Source organism: Hyaena hyaena, unplaced genomic scaffold (assembly GCF_003009895.1).
Source record: "Hyaena hyaena isolate Hyena2069 unplaced genomic scaffold, ASM300989v1 scaffold_492, whole genome shotgun sequence".
In the NCBI taxonomy this organism is placed as follows: Eukaryota; Metazoa; Chordata; class Mammalia; order Carnivora; family Hyaenidae; genus Hyaena; species Hyaena hyaena.
Window position 1 is genome coordinate 272,133 of NW_024081124.1, and position 24,805 is coordinate 296,937.

The following is a 24,805-nucleotide window of genomic DNA, read 5'->3' on the forward strand; positions in this document are numbered from 1 at the left end:
CACGGAACACAATCATGAACTTGGCCTTACGTATAAAGCACGTGCCAGGTTTTAAATAAAAGCATTTATTCAATATTTATAAAACAAGTATGAAAGATCTGGATCACCAAAGTTCATCTAAAACGTCTCTTTATAAATTAGATGCTACCTGTTCGTTTTACAAATGCCCCTGGGCCTTGACCCGTGCCAGCCTCGCTGTGAATGTGCCCGCGGCAGGTCAGAAGGCGACGTGGTGCCGGATGTCGTTAATCTGCTTCACCATCTCTCTGATGTGCTCGCCCCTGCAAGACCGTACAGTCCCTCACTTCCGGGGCCGGGAGCCGCGCACGGGGACTCGATTTCAGCTAGTGACGGGCACATGCGCCGGAAACGCTCCGCCGATCCCCAGCGTGAGGCTTCCGACGCGAGCGCACCCGCCACCCGCCGCCGCACGCTCCCGCTCTGGGCCCGTCCCGAGCTGCTCCCCCCCCAACGCCCTGCGCTCCAGGGCCGTGTGGCCCCGGCTCCTGGCCCGGCCCGTCCAGGAGGAGAGGCAGGCCCGGCGTCCCGCGGAGGGCAGGTACTCACTCCTCCCGCAGGACAGACTGGATGCACTTGCGCTGGTGGGCGCTCAGGGTGATGGTGGCTCGTTGAGGACTCAGCACCTTTTCCATCTTCCGCTGCTGATAGTCCTTTTTCATGGTCACCTTGAGGACCAAACCCACAGGTGTATCAGGCTGCGGTCTGCGCACGCGCTCACGGGCGTGGTGGTCCGTGCGGAGCACCCCGGCCACCGCACGCCCTCGCCCACCGCACGCCCTCGCCCACCTGTTTAATGGCGTTGCCCAGGTGGCGGAGCTGCTCGGGGATCAGCTGCAGCTCTTTCTTCATGTCCCTCTCGCTGTCGGACAGGACGGGGAGCTGGGCGCGGAAGCTGTGCAGGACCGCCTTCATCCTGGGGGGGGGCAGGCGAGCGGCTCAACCCCCACTCCCAGCCGGGGGGCCGACCTGCGCCTCCGAGGCCCAGCGCACCCGCCGCGGCCCGTCTTCGTGAGGCCGTGCGCCCCGGGCGCGGAGCAGCCACAGCGGGGCCCGGGCGCCCCAGCCCGCTGACCTGTTCGTGAGGTCTTCCTGTTTCTCCCTGGCCTCCTCGTACTTGTCGGCCAAGCGCTCTGCCATCTCCCGCAGGCTTTTCCTAACAGCAGAAAACCAAGGGGTTCTGGGGTCCGCCCGACGGGGAAGCCAGGCACACAGCCGTGCGTCTGAGCCCGAACTGTGGCTCCCGCGTTCACGGGGGACTCACCTCTCCTCCCGGCAGTAACTGAGGTCTTCCAGTTGCTTCTTCTTCTGGTCACATAACAACTTGACCCTTTGGGAACAGAAACGCAATGTGACCCGAGGCCGCTGCACGGCGCCGGCTACCGGCCAGGGGCCACGGCCAGGGGCCCGGGCCGCCCCACCTGCGCTGGATCTCCTCCTTGGCCAGGTCTTGCTTGAGGATGTACTGCTCCCGGAACACCTGGGTGGCCCGGCTGAGGAGCTGCAGGCTCTCTTCGGGCGGAGGGGCCGCGTCTTTGTCAGATGACCTGTAAGCAGTTTCAACCGCACGCGGGTTCAGGCCACGGGCCCGGCGTCCCTCCTTTCCGTCCCTCCCGTTCATCCTTCTCCAGCCCCCCCCGCCCCCCTCCGCCCCCCCCTCCCCCCGACAGTCGCACACACTGAAAGGTATGGAACAAAACAGCGGACGACAGGATGAACGGCGATGATGAAAACCGACGGGACCTGTTCTTAAGCCCACACGCCCCGGATCCCGTACTTCAGAAACGCCGGGTTTGCGACACTGCGTTGCAAAATGCTTCTAATGTGCTTTTCAAAGGAATCCGGGGTTTCGGCCAGAATGCGGAGGGGCGACTCTTCCACCACCTTGTCCTCCTGGGTACACAGCAGGGGAGGGGACACCGGATGGACCGTGCTTCTGCAAAACAGAAGCGAGTCAAACACCATCTACCGCAGAGCCCTCTACCGTGAGGACCCCGGCAAAGCACGAGCCACGTTCACCTGCGCCCTGAGAAGGCGAAAAACTAGAGCAGGACCAGACCGCCTCGTGCCGGCCCTGAGATCACCCGGGGAAGGCTGTCCCCGCGCCACAAGGGCTGCCAGCTATCGAAGCCTTTTCAGACTCGACCTTTTCAAAAAAGAATTTGAATTGACAAACGCCACACACAAATACGAATTCATCAGGGACTCTTTCCGCAGAGGACTGGAGAGCCGTTTGTAAGCCGGAGCTGCAAACGTACGTAAATAACTCCCTTCCGAGGTGTAATTTCAGATTTGGCCAGAAAGCCACTGTATGTACTGTATTTGCTCTGATGACCTTGATCCTAAAAATCAGATTCACTTGAATAGTACAGATCCTCACAGCGGCCATTTCGGAGCAGCTGCGCCCTGGACGCCGGAGAGCACGGGACGGGAGCACTATGGACACAACGTGGTCCCGGGGGGCCTGGCACGCTGTGGTTTTCCCCTCAGGCTTCGTGGTCTCTTCTGAAGGGGCCCAGCGTGACCGGCTATCACTGGATTAGCAAACGTGCCAAGGTAACAGACGAAAAGGTGAATTTTTCCCCACTTTGGACTTGCTAGTTTTTAGTCCTGGTACACAAACAAAATCGATAATGAATTCTTTTCCTTTCCTGATGGCCTGACTGGTCAGTATCCAGAGACTGTGGAAATTCCTCCCAGGACGTCAAGTGATGCCGGTGTTCTCAACCAGGTCCGCGCGCGGAAGCCCGTGCTCTGCGCCAACACCGGGCAACCGGGGGAGCCAAGTAGCCGACACTCCGGTGGCCCCGCCGGACTCCTGCTCCCGCACTTATGACCCCTGGGTGACCGTCAGGGCCACCCAGCAGAAAATGGCGCCTGTAGCTTCGCGGAAGCTCCTCGAGGGGAAGGATTAGTAGCCCCCTCCCGCCCCCTCCCGGGTTTACTGCTCCCTGCTGTTGCTCCGAGCCTGGCAGGGATGGGCAACTAGGGTGACTGTGGACTCTGGGCTCAGAAGGCCACAGTCCTGTGGCCCCGGTGGTGACCCGAGCACGCCTCCCAGGCTGGCTTCCCCTTCTACCGGACGGAGGACGGTGCCGTCCTTACGCGGTGGCTCAGGCCACCCCGGAGCCGGGCGCAGGGCCGGCGTGGATGTCGTTTCCACTAAGTCGCGGGAACTGCGGAGCTCGCTACTTTACTGCTCTTTTCCACTTGGAACTAAAGCTCCTGACTCTAGTGCCTAAAATGAGTCCTTCGACAAGTGGCAGCGACAACAAAAACCTCCACCCCTTGCCTGCAGAGCGTGAGCCACGCGCGTGGGCCGCGAGGACAGACTCACAACAAAGGCCGGATGAGGCATTCGTAGCCGCCGGTGATGCAGATCATCGTGGGCCCCAGGATGTCCGGGACGATCCAGAACCCTCGGACCGGTGCCGGCCGCCTGGAACGACACAGCCGCGGCTGCCTTACTAGGACGCAGGGACCCGGAAACAGGGTTAAAGGCCCAGAGGCTGCCAACCCCCCGACAGTTCTCACCCATCAACAGGCAGCTCCCTGCCCGCTGCCCAGGCCCAGCCGTCTGCCCCGCACAGCCGCGGCCCTGCACTCGGGTCCCACGCTTCACCTACCGTCTCCAGCGCTGTCCCTGCCTCGTGGAGGAGGGCAGACCTGGGACTCGCAGGGACAGACTGCGGCCCAGCCCCAAAGATCTCCCCGCTCCCCTGCCCCAGGTGGCAGTGTTTGCACAGCACCCCTCCACCTTTCTGGGGAGGGGAAGTGGGGAGGGGTCTCGAGTTAACAGTGTTTTCGGCGTTAGATCCGCAGAAGCAGGAGTGCAGACCGCTCCCGGCCACAGCGGCCCCCATGTGACCTCCCTGCTCACAAGGCGACCCCCCCCCCCCAAACTGCGGCAATGGCCATTCCAGCCCTGACGGCGCGCACGGATTTCCTGTCTAGGGACTCGCTCCGAAGCAGCTGTTACTCTCACCCGTTTGAGGACCGCGCACGGATGGGGTTCTGTCATCCACTTCACCCGTCTGCCTTCCAACCCAGTGCCGCCCTCCCCGTCCCCAAAGGTGCCCCCGGGAGTCCCCGTGCTGCCATCCGGGCTCTCCGACGCCCTCCTCCCGGGTCAGCCCCAGTCCCCTCTGCACCCGGCTCCTGCAGACTGTCGGCCCTGCTCTCCTCCCCTGCGCCCTCCCCCGGGCTGGCCACGCGGACGCCCTGCAGGAACGGACCCTCCACGTGCTCCTGTCCACGTCTCTCCAGGTCCACCCTTCCCCACGGGGCCCAGCCGTCACAGGGCACCATGTGGATGCAGGTATCCCACACAGGCACGTGGCCGTCACTGTAGTCTTCCTTTTCCTCTGCTCACTGAACGTGTGGCCGTCAGTCTGTCACCGTGACGCATGCAGACTCGGGCTCTGCCCTGACCGACCTCACATTCCCCAGACGCGGACTGGGACCTCAATACGCACGGCACAGAAAAGCTGCCTCTGAAGACGGGACGTGAAGTCAGGGTCACAGCCCGCCCGGCAACGGCAGCAAGCCTGGGTGGCAGCGGGGGCGAGCGGCGGGGGGGGGGGGGGGGGGGGGGGGGGGGGGGGGGGGGGGGGCAGGTCCTCACCTGCAGGGCAGCGGCTTCGTGCACAGGATGTGCTCCACGAAGCACCTCTGTTCGGCAGCGAGCTCCTGGAGGCCGTCCTTGTCCTCTTCGTCTGCAAGGACGCACACACAGGTGACTGACGCGCGGACACACGTCTGCAGGTTAAATGCAGCAAAGGCCTCGTCCCAGCCCCCGTCCCGCACCGCCGCTCCCACAGCACTGCACCTTCCTGCCACACACACCTCCTTCCCACGGCTGGGGGGCTAGGGGGTGGGGGACTTGGCTTCGGCCGAGGCGGGGAGTGCATTTTCCTCGTCAGCCAGGCGCCCCGAGGGGAGCACTCCCGTCCAGTCCTCGCCCACACCCGTGGGCCGTTTGAAATGTACTTCACAATACATAGAACCCATCCATTTAAAGGGTGTGATTCCACGGGTTTGTAGTGTATTATAAGTGTACAGCCACGGCCATGGAAATTTCAGAATCTCTCGCTACCCAGAAGGGCTGGCCCGGCAGCCACCACCAATCTGCTTTCTGGCTCTGCGGACCCGCCCACCCTGCACATGTCATGCGTCACATGTGTCCTTGTTTGGGCCTGGCTGCCTCCACTCAACATTTTCGGGCTCATCTGTGCCACACGTCCCGCCTTCCTAGTGTTAAACGATGCGCCGTTGGACGGATAGATTTGTGTCCTCACGGGGTAATGGGTACTTGGCCATCTGGCCCCTATGAGTAGTGCTGCTGTGAACATTGTCTACAAGTGTGTGCATGGACATACATGCCCACTTCTCATGGGTGTGCACAGGGCAGAGGTCCGGCTGTAACCAAAGGTCTGACCATCTGAGGAATCGCCAGACCATTTTCCCAAAGGGCTGCACCACCTTACATTTCCATAAACGCTGCACTGACAACACTGGTTACTGTCATTTTTTATTTTAGCCATTTTAATGGGTGAAGTGGTTTTGTGGTATCTCACTTCACGACCAATGACAGCGAACACATTTTCGTGGGCTTAATGATCTGTACCTCATCAAAGGAACAGGATCTATTCAAATCCTTTGTCCGTTTTTCAAATTGGGCTCTCTATCTTATTAAGTTCTAAGAGTTCTTCTGTATTCTAGATCAGGTCCATTTGCAATACTCACTCCTGTTCCACTTTGTACTTTTGTAAGCACGCTTTCTTCTGAGAGCTCTACAGGTTTAGGCCTTGTGTTTTAGGTCTCTGATCCATTTTGAGTCATTTTTGTGTTATGGTGTGAGGCAGGGCTCCAATTTCATTCCTGTGCATGTACATGTACCCTGGTATACCGCTTAAGACTTCTTTTCCCGCTGATCTGTCCTGGTGCTTGTGTGGACACCAACTGGACTCCCGGTTTGAAACATGGAAGTGTGGGTCCCAACTTTGTTCCTGTTTATCCAGACTGTTTTGGGCACTCCAGATCTGTAGAATCCCAAGCGAATTTTAGGATTGGCTTGTCGATCTGTGCAAAGCCAGCTGGAATTCTGACACGGATGGTACTGGAATCTGCACATCGATTTGGGGGGGTGGAGGGGTGGATTGCCCTTTCACAGTATTAAGTTTTCTGATCCATGAACATGGGATGTTTTTTATCTAGTTAGGCCTCTTATTTCTTTCAGTAACATTTTGCGGTTTTAAAAGTGTATGTTTCACAGTTTTGTCAAAGTATGTTCTGTGTTTTGATGCTATTACAAATGGGATTGTTTCCTTAATTTTACCTTTTGGATTAGTTATTGCTAGTGCACAGACACAGAACAGACAGTTGTATATGGCTCCTGGGTTCTGCAAGCTCTATGGAATCATTTATTAGTATAAATACTTTCCTAATAGACGTCCTATGATTTACTACGCAAAAGATCATGTTTTCAGAAAAGAGAGTTTTAGCTCTTCCTAATCTTGATGCCTTTTTCCTCACCTCCATCACAACACTGGACACAAGCAGCAAGAGTGATGTCCTCTCGCCTCAGATCTTTGGGGAACGTGTGGAAAGCAGATGTGTAAACAATTCAACTGGACATTCAGCTGAGATTTCCAAGCAAAACCCTGGCTATGTAACTTGGTTCCTTTGTGCTAATTACAGTAAAATCTAAGAAAAAACAGAACTGGGTTTTTACAAACACCCCAAAGATTTAATGATTTAGGAAATTCTCAACCTATCTAGCAAAAACCTATTTAGCAAGAAATGCTAAAATTAATAGATTATTCATTAGGAAATCATGTGGTAGAGGAAAAAGCCATTGGTGCATTTCATACCTCAGAAGGACCAAACGGTCAGAATGTCCAGTCACACAAGGGCTCTCTGGAGAGATCAGGAGTGTGACTTTGATCCTGTGGCCACGTGAGCAGAACCCAAATAGAGACAGGATCCCCCAGGAAAGGCCTATGGGTGAACTGACTTCTTCCGATATACACAGGAGACCAGAAAGTTCTTGAGAACTTGTAGCCATGGAAACACTGCTGCCTTGGACTGAAAGGGTCATGATGATGAGGAGAAAAGGCTGTTCCACCCCCAGTTCCGAAGGCAGAAAACTGGTGATGAACCTCTCAGCTATAGCTAAGTGCTACCTTTCTGGAAAAGATAAAGGTTTACACACAGGGCAGCACTGCAAGCGCAGGGATCATCCCTAGGCTTCAAAACCTACCAGAATTTAGTTGTGAAACTGCTTAGGATGCATGGTTGCGGTCTCCCATTTTCTCCCTTTCTGACCTGCAGTGTGGAAACGATACGTACGCCCATCCCACCACTGCGGTCTGGGAACAGAGGATCTGTTTTCTAATTTCAAGGTCTGGGGAAAGGAATTCCGCCCAAGAGAGAATCTACTCAGAGTCTTTACAGATCCGAGTTGGATGATGTATGAGATTCAGGTGGGACTGGGGACCTGCGAGCTCCTGAGATGGAGAGGGGATGCTGACGTCTCCGTTGATACAACAATGCTACAGTCCATATATTTGGCACGTGGGTCAGATGTAAATCTTTGGAGGCCACAGGGTGCAACAAACTAGTATCCAAACCCCAGAACCTGTAACTTGTCAGGCTGCAGGCAGAGGAAGAGGTTGCAGATGGACTGAGAGATGCTCGTTGAGGTCTCGGAGATAGAATATTCTGGATTATGTGGGTGGGCCCCATGCTGTGACAAAGGTTCCTTAGAAGGGAAAGAGGGAAGCAGAAAAGGAGAGGACAACTCAACTGCCACCACTCTGAAGCCACAGGAAGGGGGCTCCGAGTAAGGGGAGGCTGGGGAGGCCAGGATGTGTAGAACCTCCAGAAAGGGAGGTCAGCCCAGCACTTGTGACCTGAGAGCTCTACCATACGCACCTGCGTCGTTGTGACCCCTAGGTTTGTGGGGATTTATTACACCAGCAAATGCCAGCCACGGAAAACACCTGGGCCCTTTCCCAGTGAACATGGTGCTGGCAGTGGCTCTTCCTAGACGCCCCCGAGCAGTTGGGGAACTTTCCATTCCTTGTTTGCTGAGTGCCGGAAACAGGAAAGGCCGCATCTTCTTAGAGCCCTTTTCCGTCTGCTGAGACGACAATGCGGGCTAGGTCCTTAGCGGGCGCGGCGTGCTGCGTCGCTGGGGTTCTGGATGCTCCCCCCGCCTCCTGTCCCTGGGAGAGACCCCACCTGGCCCTGGGCTACCTTCCTTTTCATAGGTTACTGGGTTCGGTTTGCAAGTATCTTGTTGAGGATTTTTTGCATCTCTACTTGTGACAGGTGTGTGTCTGTGGTTTCCTGTCCTTTCACCTGTCTGGTGTTGGTGTCCGGGGAGCAGTGATCTCAACGAGCGGGTTGAGGGGGTGCTTCCCCTTCCTTCCGTTTTTGGAAGGGTTCGTGAAGAACTGGCTTCTTTAAATGCGACACTTGGAAAGCTTGTTGTTCCCAGGCTTTCTCCTCGGGCAGCTGGTTGCTACTTCAGCCTCTTCCCTAGTTACAGGTCTGTTCTAACGTCCCGGGTTTTGAGCCCATCTCCATAGTCTGTGTCCTTCTAGGAACGTGTCCGTCTCGTCTTGGGGACCTGGGTGGCACGGAGCGGCTCACGGTTCCCTGTCACAACCCTGAACCACCTCCGTGAGGTCAGCGGTAGCGTCTCCTCTCTCGTTCTCAGCAGGACTGAGTCTTCTCTCAGGGTTGCTCTCGCCAAAGGTCTGTCCATCTTGATGTTTTCGAAGGACAATCTTTTAGTTTCATCGACTTTCTCTATTATTTTTCTATTCCAAACTCCTTCTTGACAAAATCTATGAAACGCACCAAAAAACCCAGAGAACTCACCTGACCCAAGAAATTTGTGCAGTTTATGAATCCAAGTTAGCCCAACACTGTGCACACCGGCTTCATGAGTACAGTGGTATCTTGAGGGACACTTGGGATCTGCAAATGGAATCGTGAACGGTATACAGGTCATCGTTAAAAACTGGCCTCCACCCCAGCAGGCCACAAACGCACCTGTCCACGGAAGTGACAGGTGACGGGGCCTTCACACTGTGGGACTACATCAGGGATTTGAAATTTTAAAACTGGAATCAACTTTCAAATATATTTAAAGTATTTTTCAAAGTAACGAACACAACCCAAACGTTACTTCTAACCCTCCCCAGAGGAGGTCAGAACACGAACACTGTGGCCTGTCCGTCCCCTCTGCACGCGTGTTTACAGCTCTCATTCTTCCAGATAAAATGGAGCCTGAGAAAGGTCACAGCATCACTGACCCACGTGGACTGCGCAGGCCAGCTCATGAGCGAGTCAGAGGACCAGCCACAGCGGCAGGCGAAATGTCCCGTCACAGCGTGTCCAGACAGCCAGGAAACGCCAAATCCTACTTGTCCTGATAACGTGGACTTAGAGTCTTTACGTTTAAGTTTGGATAGGATTCTATTTTTCCCCCCTTCAATAAGCTTTCCTGCCAATGTGGGGCTCGAACTCACAACCCTGAAGTCACATGCTCTTCTGACTGAGTCAGCCGGGGTCCCAAGTAATTTATTTCTTTGATAGAATTCTTATTTGGCATTCATTTTTTCATTCATTTCATTCATTCACGAGAGAGAGCGAGCGCGCACGCGTGCACTGGAGGGGGGCAGTGTGGGAAGAGGGAGAGGAGAATCCCAAGCAGGCTCCATGCTCGGCAGAGATCCCAACATGGGGCTCTATCCCACGACCCTGGGATCATGACCTGAGCCAAAATCAAGAGTTAAATACTTAACTGAGCCACTCAGGTGCCCCAACAACCCTGTATATTTATATTAAGAGATATGAGAAACCATTATGGTATTTTAATGAAAATTTCTATACCTTGTTTGAGACTACATGAGACTAAAAGATGAGTTCTGGACACTTAGGAATATTTCTCTCTAGGACTCAGTTCTTTTAAAACGTTACACAACTAAAACAAGATATGGAAATAATTTACACGAGAAAGCTAATTTAAGATGCAACTGTCATCCATAAATCCCTAAATGAAATCTTCCATCTAAGGGCCTCACTTTCTTACTGTTGACTTCATGGTTCGTAAATGTCATAAAGCAGATATTAATACTTCTTTTCTGTTTTATGTGCTGGGGTTCTGTATAAGTAGGCTCTGAAAACAGCATTATGCCATAAAGTTTTGAAACTCCTGGTCTACGGCTTCCTCTCTGAACAATAAAATACTAAAAAGTTTTGTCTGCCCACACTTTAGACTTTCAGGTTCAAATCCTCTCATTAGGTCTACAACTGTTTCAGACGACTTGTCAAAATGTGCCTGAGGTGCTGACAGTAATAGAAAAATCTCAATACTGGGAAGTTAAGAGATATCTGTTATAAAAAGAGGCAACGTTAGCAACTGAAGATAGAATTTGCTAGGCACCCCGTCACATAGTCATTCACTAGTGTTGATAAAAATCTGGGTATGTTTCAATGATCGGAATGTATCCTAAGTACAAATATGAACAGGTCCATTTATTAGTTGCATATATGTGAGAATATTAACTCTCACTGGAAGATAAAAATGCCTACACTTAAGATTTCCCAAAGAGTGGTGCCAAAGGGGTTCAGTAGGTTAAGTGTCTGACTTCGTCTCAGGTCACGATCTCATTTGTGAGTTGGAGCCCCACACCCGGCTCTGTGCTGACAGTGCGAAGCCTGTCTGGGACTCTCTCTCTGCCCCTCCCCAGCTTGCGCACGTATAATGCTCTCTCTCTCTCAAAAAAAAAAAAAAAAAAAAAAGATTGCCCAAAGTCATGTACTTTTATAAGGAAACCAATGAGTTTACATCACTTGCGTCCCTGGGCTCAGGCTCATCTCTAAAGCAGAGTTCTGCGACCACGTGGACTTCATGTCTCTGGACCCAGCGTCATCAGCCGCGCTGGGGGAGCCCGTACGCTGGTCTCCTGCACAGAACTACTGCCTCCGAGCCTACGCTGTACTTGACGAAGCAGAGACGTCAGGCTGCTGCAGACAGAGCCCCTCTCTCCGCCCTGGGCCCAGAGAACCTACAGGAGGTGCCGAGACGCGGTGAGAGGGCAGCAGGGTCACAAGGTCTTGTGTCAGAGGGACCCCAGAGGTCATCTGATGTCACCCCACCCCTTCCGGATGAGGAAACGGACAGCAGAGGGGCCAACCGAGCACCTGCTAACGTCAAAACTACAATCAAAGCCCAGGACGCACCAGGCTCGTTCCGTGTAGCGTCTCAACGACACAAGCTTCGGCCAACACAGCAGCTGCTCAAAAGCTGCCCAGACAGACTGAGATAAGTTGCTGGAAAGATCTGGTACCAACCCACATAAGTTAAAGCAAAAGGAAAAGATAAAGAGGACAACGTTCAAACTGGGTCTGGGCCTAAGACACTGTAACGTGCCCTAAAACAAAGAAAGAGGCTTTATAGAGATATCTTAATATCGGTGAGTTATAATTTGAGTTTTAAAGTACGTTTTAAAGTTTATCAGGGGCGCCTGGGGGGCTCAGTCGGTTAAGCGTCCAACTTCAGCTCAGGTCATGATCTCACGGTTCTTGCGTTCGAGCCCCGCGTCGGGCTCTGTGCTGACAGCTCAAAGCCTGAAGCCTGTTTCAGATTCTGTGTCTCCCTCTCTTCTCTGACCCTCCCCTGCTCATGCTGTCTCTTTCTCTCTCAGAAATAAGTAAAAACTAAACAAACTAATTTTATTTGCACATGCATAGTTGAATCGTGAAGTCAACTTTTGCGTGGACCGGGAAAAATTCACTATTCTGACTCCAGAGGGATGCAGACTGTAGACTACGATCTTAAAAACATGGGAAACGCACCCTGGACCTGAAGCACAGCACAGTGACGAAGCCACGGAGGCCAGCTGGCTTCCCACAGCTGGGCCACCCACCCAGGTGCCTGGGGATGGCCTGTGACCGTCTCCGTGTAAACCGGACGGGACAGGAGTAAATCGGCCAATATGTTACCTCTGTGAAGTTTGATGGGACAAGAGAAGTCAGAATCCAAGGGGTCCTCCTCTCCGGACGCCAGCTTCAGGGCGAGCTCCAGCTCCACACACTCGAACACGTACAGGGAGGGGACGAAGTCGGCCCTGGAGTCCCAGGGCGTCTCGGACTGTAAGAGAACCCGGTAATCTCAGTCTCCATGCTCGTCTGAAAACAATACAACTCAAAACCGAAGAAATTCTCCTTACTCCCACCCCCATTTTACCAGTGCTTTAATATTCTATTTTTTTTTTTTTTTTAAATGTTTTATTTATTTCTACGAGAGAGAGAGAGAGACAGCATGAGCAGGGGAGGGTCAGAGAGAGAGGGAGTCACAGACCGAAACAGGCTCCAGGCTCCGAGCTGGCAGTCAGCACAGAGCCCGACGCGGGGCTCGAACCCACGAACCGCGAGATCGTGACCTAAGCGAAAGTCGGACGCCCAACCGACTAAGCCACCCAGGCGCCCCAAGTGCTTTAATATTCTTAAAAGAGGGAAAAAAGGCTCCCTCTTTTTAGTAAGTCGTAAATCAGGTGTAGGAGAGCCAGTTCAGCGCCTCACAGGCCCTCTGTACCCGCCACTGGAGGCCGCCACCCCAAGCGTGGTGAGCGCGTGGCGAGCGCGTGGGCGCCGGAGCCTCCTACCGTCTTACTACGTGGACTTGCAAGTGGGCCGCACTTACCACTGAGCGTCTGACTCCCCAAGTGCACAGAGTGCAGACGGAGAGACACTCCCTGGCGTCCCGAGCATTCTCACCGGCCCAGGAACCACACGCGGGGATGGGAATGCGGGCGCGGACGCGGCGGGAACCACACGCGGGGACGGGGACGCGGCGGGAACCACACGGGGCCCGACTCACCGTCTGCTCCTCCTCCTCCTCCCCCTCCAGCACGACGCAGTGGTACAGCACGCCCGACTCCGTGGCGATCACCAGGATGTTGGGGACACAGGGCAGGCAGAGCACGGCACACGCGTCGTAGCCGTAGTTGTCCTCTGCCGCGGGGTGCATGGGCAGCGGGCCCAGCAGCTTTCCGACGGTGCCGGGGCTAAGGGAGGACGGAAAACGTATGCAGACACGTGGACGGAAGAGTCCACGCCCCCACTCACGCCCCCACTCACGCAGCTTTTCTGTAGCTGCCGGACCCCCATCAAAAGCACAGCGCCGCGGGGGCGCCTGGGGGGCTCAGTCAGTTGAGTGTCAGACTCTTGATTTCAGCTCCGGTCATGATCTCCAAGTTCATGGGATCGAGCCCCACATCGGGCTCCGCACGGACTGTGCAAAGCCTACTTAGGATTCTCACTCCCCGTCCCACTACCCCACTTTCTCAAAAATAAACATTAAGAGAGAAAAAAAGAAACCCTAAGCTTTAAGAAAAAACAAATAAAAAACCCCATGGTGCCGTGTGCTCCCGATTCTCCACGCGCCCGCTTTCCCTGGACTTTGCCTCTGCAAGGCGTCCCGCGTGGAGAGACTGTGCGCTGGGAGACACTGACAACGTCCGAGGACATGTCTGGTTGTCACGACCAGGGGCACGTGGAGGGAGGGAGCTTACTGGCGTCTAGAACAGAGATGCGGCTCGACACTCCCCCCAGGACGGCCGGGCAGGAGTGAAGAGCAGAACATCACCGTCACCTGCGCAGGGGCTGAGAAGTCCCCCACTCCCACTCTGGCTCGCACTTCTCCCCCGGTGAAGCTGGTCCCTGACAAAGGCCAGCTGCTAAGTCCACAGGCCACGAACATGACGCACTGTGGCCTTCTCTGTGGGCTCACGGCACCTGCAACCCTGCAACATCCCTAACACGTACAACTCTTTCTCCCGGGTTCCTTCGGCCCCTCTCAACAGCCCTCTCGTTTCTGTCTCGTAAACACTGGTGCCCCCAGCGTTTTGTTACAAGCCCTCTTCGCTTCGAAGCGCACACTCACATGAGGGCATGGTGAGCCATGCCTGGCTTTAACGACCACGTACTGCCTGTATTTTCTTCCAAAACAGAGCTGCCTCTCAGGTGCTTGGACACGGTCTTTAGCTGGATTAAAGCAATAGTGACCGAGCGCTGGGTTACCCCCAGGGAGCCGGCATGGTCGGGTAAGCACACGTTACCCAGAAATACCAAGGCATGTGCCGAGTTTGACAATGCAGGGATTTACCAGGTACAAAGAACGAGACATAAGAAAAGTCTCAAAAGTAAGAAAGATCAGGGGCGCCCGGGTGGCTTAGAAGGTTGAACCTGTGACTTTTGATTTTGGCTCACGTCACAATCTAGAGGTCCATCAGGCTCTGTGCTGATAGTGTGGACCCTACTTAGGATTATATCGTCTCTCTCTAACCTCCTCTGCTTGCTCTCTCTCAAAATAAATGAGTAAACATAAAAAAAGAAAAAAAAAGATCAACGTGAAAGCATATCCGGGGAAGGGGTGCTGAACTTTCCAAGCCGAGGAGCAGCTCTGGAAGCACGGAAGACGAGCAGCAGGAAGGACACAGCTTTGCTAAGACAACAGAGGAGTAGCCGGCAGCCCTCAGGACAGGCTGAGGGAGCGGGGGCTGAGTCTTCCTGCCAGGCGACAGCGTCATCAGAGGCGCACGTGAAGGGTGACGGAGCTTCACTTTCCTAAGATCAATCTGACAGCAGCTGGGGGGTGACACGGAGGGGACCGAAACGGCGTTCAGGACAACGACTAAGGAGGACAGGGACCTGGGCAGGGGATGAGGGTCTGGAAGCAAGGACAAGGAGGTGGGGAGAAGGGGGTCTGCGCTCAGGGCGTCCTCACGGCGAGAGCCACGGAACGCGGGGCGGGACTGGGCCGGAGAGGCCGTGGAAGGCGACCCGCCGGATGCGGTGCCGACATGGGGGCCGGCGTGGGCGGAGGGAGGCGGCAGCATTACCATGACAGCCGCCTGGAGCGCCGCAAGTTCGGGTGGAGGGGATGCGGCTGAGAGGGAGTCCCCGGGTGCCAGGGCCCCCCCAGCCCCGCACTCACCCTGCCCTCCCGCGCGCCCGAGGCCCCAGACTCACGCCTGCCACTCGCAGGGCCCTGATGTCACGTGGGTCCAGACAGTTCAGAAGTGAATCAAGTACATTAGCCTCTGGCCTGACACCTTTCTGGTTACCAACGTGCCCAGGATCCCCAAACTCTCCTGCCTGTGACCGTCACCAGGACAGGCCATCCTCCTCTGTCCGGTCCCCTATTTCCAACTGTCCACAGACCACTTCCCCTTCATGAGCCCAGTGCTGGGTCACACTGACCATCTATAGTAACAGCCCCCCATTAGCTGGCCTGACCCCCGTGTCTGTCTTCACCGCTCACCCCTCCCCAACCAGGAACGGGGTCTGACCGGCTCTTCCTCCGCGGGAGCGTGTCCACTTCTGCCCTGCTCCAGAACGGCCCCGGTGCCGACCTTGTAGACGGTAGACGGTCAACTAATGTCTCTCGGCTGCAGGCCGTCCCGAACCAACTGCTTTATCCTACAGATTAGGAGCCACCACTGCCCCCCATTCCTACAGGAAAGCCCCCACGTTCCGCACCGTGGGGTTTACCTCCCCCACTTCCCCGGGCAGATGCCTCCAGCTTTCCTGACACCGCTGCTCCAGCCACAAGCGCCGTGCCCGAGCCGGAGATGCGCCCTGGGGCTCAAGTGGTCGCGTCCTTCCCTGACCCTCCGTTAACCGTCACCAGACGGCAGTCCCTGCCCACCAAAGTCTCCCTGACGTCCTCGGCCACACCGCACTCTGCTTGCTCTGAGGTCTCTGGTCTGGGAACCGCGAGCGGTTCGGGACGCTGACGCCCGGTCCCCACCGCTAGCCACCCTCCCAGTGCTCGGCCCGCACGAGACGCACAACACTGCTGTGCTCTCGGCTTCCTGAAGACAAACCCAGTCTCCGGCGATTACCCAAGTGCATTACAGAACTGATCCGAATAACACGAGGAAATCAAAGCCAAACGACTGTACCCGTCTTTCCCCAAAATGCGCAAACCAAGAGTCAAGAGGCTGCCACGCGTCCACAAACAGAACCCACGGGCCACAGCCTGGCTGGGACAGTCCGGGCGGGGCACCTGCAGGCTCCACACGCAGCTGGCCTCCCACCCCCACTCACCTGTGCACCAGACTGACGTATGTGAGGAAGGTCTCCCCGTTCTCGTACAAGATGTACAGCGGGTACCCCACTATGTCACCTTTGCCCTTCTGTCCAAACATGGTCTTGGGGACCGCTGACAATGGCCCGAAGTCAAACGCCACTGCTGTCTCGCCCAGAGATGCGGTGTACGCTCTCCTGAAAAGACATTTATTTAAAAAAACATTGTTTTTAACATTTTATTTCTGAGAGAGAGAGAGAGAGAGAGAGACAGTGTGAGCCGGGGAGGGTCAGAGAGAGAGGGAGACACGGAATCCGAAACAGGCTCCAGGCTCCCAGCTGTCAGCACAGAGCCCGACGTGGGGCTCGAACCCACAAACCGTGAGATCATGACCTGAGCCGAAGTCGGACGCTTAACCGACTGAGCCAACCAGGCGCCCCTGAAAATACATTTAAAAATCAACGTGTTGAAACCAAGAATGAGAACAGAATGTCTGATAACAGGAGGTGGGGATGCAGTTAGTATTCGATGGAGAACGCAAAACAGAGCACAATTAAATGACAGAAACATAAAATTACACCACGCTCCCTCGCTCTCAACAGTTTAAACGTACACATGCAGACAGGACAAATATACACAGACACACGAACGCAAAGAGAAACAGGAAGCAAACGCTGCGCAGAGGGACACATCTGCCCCACACGTTATTTCTTACACACTGGTCCTGTGCCCCGCGCTGTGCACTATCGTAGGTGCAAGGGACACGCCAGTGACTTCAACCAAGGCCCCGCCCTCCAGTCAGACGCGCAGGGCACAGAAAGGAACGTGTGGCACACAGTCAGAAAATGACGTCATCAGGAAGAGAGACGTCAGGAGGCGCTGCTGTAGGTGCTGCCTCGGGCTGGGCTGTCCGGTAAGGACCCTGACGCGGTGACATCAGAGCACGGATTCGAAGGAAGGAGGGGAGTGAGTCGGCAGCCACATAGGAAAGGGGTGGATGTTGTCTGAGGAACAAATGGTGAAGAGGCCGAGCTCACAGCCAGGGCGCAGAAGAAGGAAGAAGCTGGAGGGGGCAGCCTGTGGGCCGCGGTCAAGAATAAAGCAAAATGAGGGGCGCGGTCGGGTGTCCAACTTCGGCTCAGTCATGATCTCATAGTTTGAGCCCCGCGTCGGGCTCTGTGCTGACAGCTCGGAGCCTGGAGCCCCTTCAGATTCTGTGTCTCCTCTCTCCGCCCCTCCCCTGCTAATATTGTGTCTCTCTCTCAAAACTAATTAAACATTAAAAACATTTATTTTTTTAATGTTTATTATTGATACAGAGAGAAACAGAGCATATATGAGGGGCAGAGAGAGAAAGGGAGACACAGAATCTGAAGCAGCTCCAGGCTCTGAGCTGTCAGCACAGAGCCCAATGTGGGGCTTGAACCCACAAACTGTGAGATCATGACCTGAGCTGAAGTCGGACGCTTAACTGACTGGGCCAACCAAGCGCCCCTAAGAAATTTTTTTAAAAAGTAAAAAAAATAAAAAGAATAGAACAGAACGACCTACTTTATACCCAGAGTGTCGCTCTAGTGTCACATTAAGGAGAAACTATAGGAATTCACAAAAGATTTTCTCTTCTTAATATTTTTCAGTAGGTTTTCCCAATTTTCTAAAATACATATTACCGTTGGAACCAGGAAAAACAAGTGATGAAATGTGCGTCTCTGTAAAGTTCAGCATAACGGGTTACCCGGGAAGCCTCCGGTTCAACACGGGGTTAACCCACACAGGGAGAAGAACACAGCGTTAGTTCACACAGGGTCGGGGGGGCACAGGTCCACACAGTTTGAGGAGCCACACCCCTCCGCTCTGCTGCAAACGTTGTGTGTTAGTTTCTTTATCACACGGAAAGGTATATGGTGTCAGGAGGCAGAAAAAAAATGAGGAAGCCCAAAATCAGAATAAAAGCATAGCCTGCGTTCACCTAAATGATCAAGACAATGAAGGGACAAAAGACACGGAAATCAGAGAGACAGTGACCCCTGATGGTCAAAAGTTACCCGGAGCCTAATAAACGAGGCGTTATTTCCCATGGGGACAGTAGGAGCGATTAGCGAGTCCCGACTCCGGGCCAGGACCCACGCTGTGCACTTCTATGCGCCTCCCTGTCCATCCCGTACAGACTCCCAACAGAAAAGCACCACAATTCTTATGGTCACAGAATACAGTCACAGAAAAGCGCTCGGTGCCGCTGAACGGCTGGCGTGCGCCACAGCGATCACACCGCCCGCGTGCGTGGCCCCACTGCCTCCTGCCCATGCAGCAGGTCTGCACTGGGTCTGGGAACAGAGACTGAGAAGCTGGGGAAGGTGCCCCGGGGCCTCCGGGGGAGGGAGGGGAACCTGTCGACCCCCAGAGGCTGGTGATTGCCCCGCAGGGACGGACACACTGGAATTTAAGAAGCGGGTGCCCGGCACGGACATCACTGAGCTGAAACGCTCATTCTGAGACTCTCCCAGGAGCTAAACTGGGACACCCAGGAGGCGCGGGGGAGAGTCCTCCCGGGATGAGCACACCACTCGGGCTCTCCGTGTTCCCAAACCCGAGGATCAAATAAACTCGGGCTCACAGTCCAAGATCAGCGACCGCAGGAGAAAGCCGGGCTGGCGGGCCGGGAGCAAGGGCCATCCAGACTCGGCGCCCCCACCCCGTCCCACCGCGCTGCTCAAATACCCAACAGCTACAGGCAGAGGAAGAAGGGTTAGAGAGACAGGAACAGACACGACTAGTAGCGGCGACCACCACGGAGATGTGAGAAGAACCAAATGGAACTTCTAAAAATACAGCCACTAAAGCTTCACCCCACATGCATGTGCCGCGGGTGTCCCGCGCAGTCATCACCGGAAGGACTGGTCCGGAGGCCAGAGGAATGGGGTTTGTGAGTTCCAGGGGTGACTGTTCACAGTCGGAGGGCCTGGACCATGTGGCCCTGCAGGGCGAGGAAACCTAAGAGCCACGGTCACCGGAGTCTGAAGGGCTCCCTCCTCCTGGCAGCTTCTGGGTGTGGACAGTCTGGGAGGCGGGCAGGTGACGCTGTCACCTTGAACCCCTGTCGTGGCATAGCTTTCGGGCTCCTTCAGGATACGGGAGGGAACCCACTCCAGGCGCTGTCGTTTTAGAACTTTCTTGAGAAGGGAGCAGCTAGTAGCTGTAGTGACGTTCAGCTTCGTGAAGCTTTGCTACCTCGTCCCGCCGCCCACCGTGCTCACCCCTCAGGTCCCCAGCAGTGTGGTTACCACCGGAAAACATTGCAATCTGTTAAAACTGCACTTATGAGCCCAATAAATGAACTAAAGAAATATTTCATGACACAAATAACTTACCCTTTATTGAGTATCAGACTGTCTTCTTCTGCTTCTGAGAGTACAATGACCTTGGTGGGTGTCTGAGGCTCACGTAGAGAGTAAATCCTGGAGAACAGAAGAGCACAGAGCCCACACTTAAAAGTCTTTCATTTCTTTTTTTAAAAATGCTTAAATTTTTGAGAGAGAGAGAGAGGGAGAGAGAGAGAATCCCAAACAGGCTCCACACTCATCACAGAACCCGATGCAGGGCTTGATCCCCTACCTATGAGATCCTGACCTGAGCCAAAATCAAGAGTCAGATGCTCAATCGACTGAGCCCCTCGGTGCCCTGACAATTCTTTCATCTCACAACTGCCCTTCCCTCCCACCAATCCCTCTGCTGCAGAATCTTCCTACCGGTTTTTATAACCAATTCTCTGCCAAAGGGCTTTCGCATACTGACAAAGTCGCCCACCTCCCCTGTGCCCAGGAGGCCCATGGAAACGCCCTCTCGCCTCAGAACCCTCACGAGCCTGCCGCACACGGCTGTGGGTCTGCAACTCCCCTGGCGTCCTGAGGCTCACTCGCCTCCACCCAGCGCCCCACCCGCCCCAAGCGCGCCAGCACCCCTGCACACACACCACCCGCGTCTGCCCGCCACTCCTCGCCAGACAGCAGCCACATCTCACTCTCCCCTGTACGCCCACCGGCCGCAGAGGGAGGGACGTCTGGACCCAGTGAATACTTGTTGTTATACAAGACCCGGTATCGCGTCATCCCTACCTTCATCAGGGAAAGTATAAAACTAAAAGTGCTTTTTAAAAAGTGTTTTTGCCAAAATCATTTTAATTTAAGGTGACAAAGTCAAAAACACATGTGGCTAGAGTTAAAAGAAGAATTTTCAAAAGGCCGATAACATTATCAGAAGTCCAACACCGCTTGTAAAACGGGTTAATAAGCACTTACCTCCACTGACACCCCCAAGAAGGTTTAAACCCAGTTCGCTCCATTACCATTTAAAATATCATTAAATACCATTTAATAGATGGTCTTAACGAAAATCTGATGCAACCGACCACACATGCGCAGTGGTCTTCCCAGCTGCCCACACGCATCTGACCTCAAAACGCACGCTAACACGAGACGGGACGCACGAGACGGGGAGGCAGCAAAAGGAAGAGCAAGTGCAAGACAGCGTCAAGGGTGCCCTGCGGCCCCGAAACCGTTCACAGGCCCCAGAGCTCAGGGGCAGGGATGTGATCGGTACCCTGTATTCATGTACTTTTTTACAAGTTTATTACGAGGGAGAGTGTGTGCATTAGCAGGGGGAACACAGACTGACTGACTGACAGACCGAAGCAGACTCCATGCTCCATGCAGAGTACGACACGGGGCTCAAATTCACGGACCGTCAGATCATGACCTGAGCCGAAATCAAGAGTCAGACACTTGACCCACTGGGCCGCCCAGGTGCCCAAATACCCCATATTTTAAAAAGAACCTTCCCTACTTGGGGCCAGATACCTCCTTCTGGGCATCACACGAGGAAGGTCGCGCCACCCTCCCGTCCCCAGCCGGTTTCCCAGGAGAGGGGGTCAGGAGCCCTTCCGCGTTCTAGACCAGCTCCGTGAGGGGAGGGAACCCCTCCTTGTCAAGTGAGACAGGCAGGCAGGGAGACACTCGGCCACACTTAGAGGTGCCCTTATGTAGGAAGGGGAGATGCGGGTCTCACTTCCCAGCCGGAGCCGATGAACCACAGGAAGTAAGGCCAGATCGGGGAGTTCTCACGCGAACCTGACACGTCATACCTTAGGGCTGGGACGTGGGCATACCGTATGGTACCTGCTTCCTATACGGAAATTTCTGGAGCTGGGCTGGAACAGCAGGAGGACTGTGGCGCAGATGCCCAGTTCCCTGTGGCCCTTGGAGGGCGGAGGAAAGGACCCTGGCAGGTCCCATGACCCCACAGGAAAGACCCCAATGGTTATACTGAGGGTGCAGGAGACAGCAAGCGTGCAGACAGCCACCGGGAGGGAGGGCCCGGGGACGATCGCTGACAGAGCAACGTGTGCAGAGCCTACCACGTCAACGGAGGTCCCTAGCAGCAGATGGGACTTAACGGGGACGGGGTCAGAGCCACCCCCCTTACAGACAGCCATGTCCCGCAGCTGCCACATTCTTCCTACGCCCTCTACCACGGAGCTGAACCCTGAGGAAGTAGCCCGTCCTTACACGTCACCCCCACCTCAAGGTGCAGGGACAGGACCAAGAGCCACAGCAGACCAGGCCACACCCCCACTCGTTTCAGGTGCCCCAGCCTGGGCCTGTGAGACGCGGATCTGGCATCAGAGTTTCCCGCCGGACAGTCCAATTTTTAGTATCTAAAAGTAACCGGAAAGCTCTGAGATCTAAGAGGCCAGTAAGGGATCAAGCGCTCAGCAGGAAAGGAGGGGCGGTAAGGCCCAGCTGAACACGTGATCAGGAAAAATAAAACCGGAAGGATCTGTACCTCAGCTGGGTCTCCCCAGCAAATGTTCCACATGAGGCAGATCCAGAAAGTTAACTGGTAACATTACGGAAATCTCTGGAGGATCAGAGCATGTGCTCCTAGAGTTCAAAACCTGGAAGGGCATTTAGAAACTGTCATTTTACAAACGAACCTGCTCATCTTACAAAACTGGAATCTGAGGTTCCCCTAAAACCAAGCTTTGGATTTCCAAGACAGAGGCAGCACTGGGACAAGAATTCAAATCCCTCAACTCCCGCTTATATTCTTTTCCCGATGGAACAGGGCCTCCAAGAGTGACAGATGGGAGGGGACACACCAGCAGACCAGGACAGGAGACAAGACGGGCTGGGAGAGCGGTCAGAACACCTGCCCGACAGACAGCTTAAGAGGGCTGTCCCGGGACCCAACTGGCGGCGCCAGAGCCGTCAGCGGATGAGCAGAAACAGAATCTGCGCTCACAAAGCTCCGAGAGAACCAGAGCTTACCTGATGACGTTGTCTGAGGTCAGCAGCACGACGTGGGGGTCCAGCAGCTCACTCGGGTACCAGGCGGCGTGCTTCAGAGTCAGGGAGGCAGAGCTGGTGAAGAAGCGCTCGGCCACGGGCGTGGTGCTGAAACGAGGACAACGGCTCTCTGAGCCACGTCGCAGCTGGATGGAGGCCTCCTACACGGAAATGCCCTCGTAGCACCTGGATGGAAACCTTCTATGGCCTTCTACAGGGAAATCTACTTTACTGCCCGCTAATTTAATATCCGTCAGATTTCTTTCTCTCACATCTTGCTGGCAGAGCAAAGCCTCTGTTCAGTCAATACCAGTAAGACACAAAGTAAGAGGACTTTCTAAGTTACAGAGTATCTTCTACTGTACTTTGTACGGGATCTTAGGCGCCCCATCTTACTCGATCCCTTCAGTAGCCCCGTAAGTACTGGGGAAATACTATCACTCCTGTTGCAGAAATGAGGAAACCCATTTAGAAAGAGAAAGTGTTAAGAGGCCCCAGTCTCTACGCTGTGGAGCTAAAGGTGGGTTTCCAGCTTGTGTTCTGTTCAACAGATCGGAGTCTGACTCTCACTTTTCTGGATTTGTTGAAAAAGATAAGACACAAAAACTAAACTCAGTTAAACTAAGAGCAAACGGTCCGACTCCCAAATACTAAGTGCTTCCCACAGGTGGTCCATTTCTACACCTGAGAACGGAACTCCGAGAAGACAGCAATTCGACAATTCAGCCGGAAGAAACGTGGAATCACACGGAGCACAAAGCGTGGCAGCAGGCAGCCGGCGCGCACACCAGCTGGAACGCCCCTGAAGAACCCCGGGTCTGGAACTACTGCCCGCGTGGACGACAGACCACAGACACGTTCCACGGACGCACGACTTACCTACAATTCACTGTTAATTTTCCGCCTTCGAATTCAGAGTTCTTCCCCCACCGTTTGGGCAGCTCTAACACCGTGAGTCCTTTCATTGCTATGAGCGCTATGTGCTGCTGCGCTGGACTCAACAGGACTTGGTAGATTTCAAACAGGGGCGGATTTATGCAAAGCAGCCTCTGGAAATTAAAAACAAACTGGTCAAAGCAGCTCCCGTGTAAACACGCAGCAGGTGCACTTAACGCTGTAGTTCAACCAGGTGGCCTCAATGAGGGCTCACACTTGGGCCCTTAACTGATGGAAAATCTTCAACCGCTGAGACCGGAATGTTCCCTAACACGCTCCAGATTTCCCTACCTTGCAAAGTAACTACTCCGCATCATTTCCCTTAAAAAAAAATTTTTTTAATGTTCATTTTTGGAGAGACAGAATGCAAGTGGGGGAGGGGCAGAGAGAGAGAGGGAGACACCGAATCCGAAGCAGCTCCAGGCTCCGAGCTGTCAGCACAGAGCCCGACGCGGGGCTCGAACCCACGAACCGTGAGATCATGACCTGAGCCGAAGTCGGACGCTTAACCAACTGAGCACCCCCCCCCCAGGCGCCCCTGTTTTTTAATCTTTAAAAGAAGGGAATCCGTTGATTACCAGCAAACACTGCCTCAAAAGCAACGACCGACCGCAGCGTGTCTGGACCCCTCCCGTCCAGCCCGTGTCACAGGCGGTCCGCTACAAGCAGACACGAGCAAAACCCCCTCCCTTCCGACTTGGGGAATGAATGAGCTCATCTTCTAGAAGCGAAAGGAAGGGATTAACGCGGGCTTCCTCCTGCGTGCCGGGCACAAAACCCCCAAACCCCGGTGCTTTCAAGTCGCAACCCCAGCAGGGAGTCGGACTCATTACCCGCCGGGCGCCCCGTCGCGGAGCCGGCTTCTCAGAGCCAGCCCGCCGCCCCGCGCCCTCCGCTCAGCCGCGTCGCGGGGGCCCCCGGCGGCCGCACGCCGCTCCCCTCCGCCCGGGCCCCGGGGGCCGGAGTTGCTCCGACGGCGTCGGCGTCCGCAAGCCTCTGCCGAGGGAACGGATCCGAAAAGGGAGGCCGCCAGAGGCCAAAACCAGGAGAGGACTCAGGACCCGCGCCCGGGCAGCCGCCGCTGAGGGCCGCACCTGGTACTGGGAGAGGGAGGGCTCCTCGCCCGCGCCGCCGAGGCCCCGCAGCCGCACCACCAGGAACGAGCTGTCGTCCGCGTCCCACAGGAAGAGCTCTCCGCCCAGGCCCAACACCAGGTTCCTCGTGAGCGGCGGCGGCGAGGGCGACGGCGAGCACGCCGGCTTCTCCGCTTCGGCCGGGCTCTGGCTCTTCAGCCCCTCGCGGAGCCGCAGGAACACGGCGTGGTTGGGAAGCCAGGACTGCCACGGCTCGCCGTCGCCCGCGGGCCCCTCGGCGGCCGCCATCTTGGCCCAACCGCGCT

General features: G+C 55.1%; 1 protein-coding gene across 1 annotated transcript; it reads right to left on the reverse strand.

Moving 5' to 3' along the window:
- Positions 1–45: 45 nt before the first annotated feature.
- Positions 46–24,804, reverse strand: NUP88 (nucleoporin 88). Its single transcript, XM_039254528.1, has 17 exons — positions 24,501–24,804; positions 23,350–23,519; positions 22,453–22,578; positions 19,498–19,584; positions 16,150–16,326; positions 12,917–13,103; positions 12,040–12,187; positions 8,908–9,006; positions 4,643–4,733; positions 3,356–3,457; positions 1,796–1,954; positions 1,440–1,565; positions 1,283–1,348; positions 1,094–1,174; positions 808–934; positions 568–686; positions 46–281 (listed from the first exon to the last, which is right to left on the reverse strand). Exons 1-17 carry the CDS (start codon positions 24,786–24,788, stop codon positions 218–220), a joined length of 2,217 nt encoding a protein of 738 aa, XP_039110459.1. The 5' UTR covers positions 24,789–24,804; the 3' UTR covers positions 46–217.
- Between the last annotated feature and the right edge of the window lies 1 nt (position 24,805).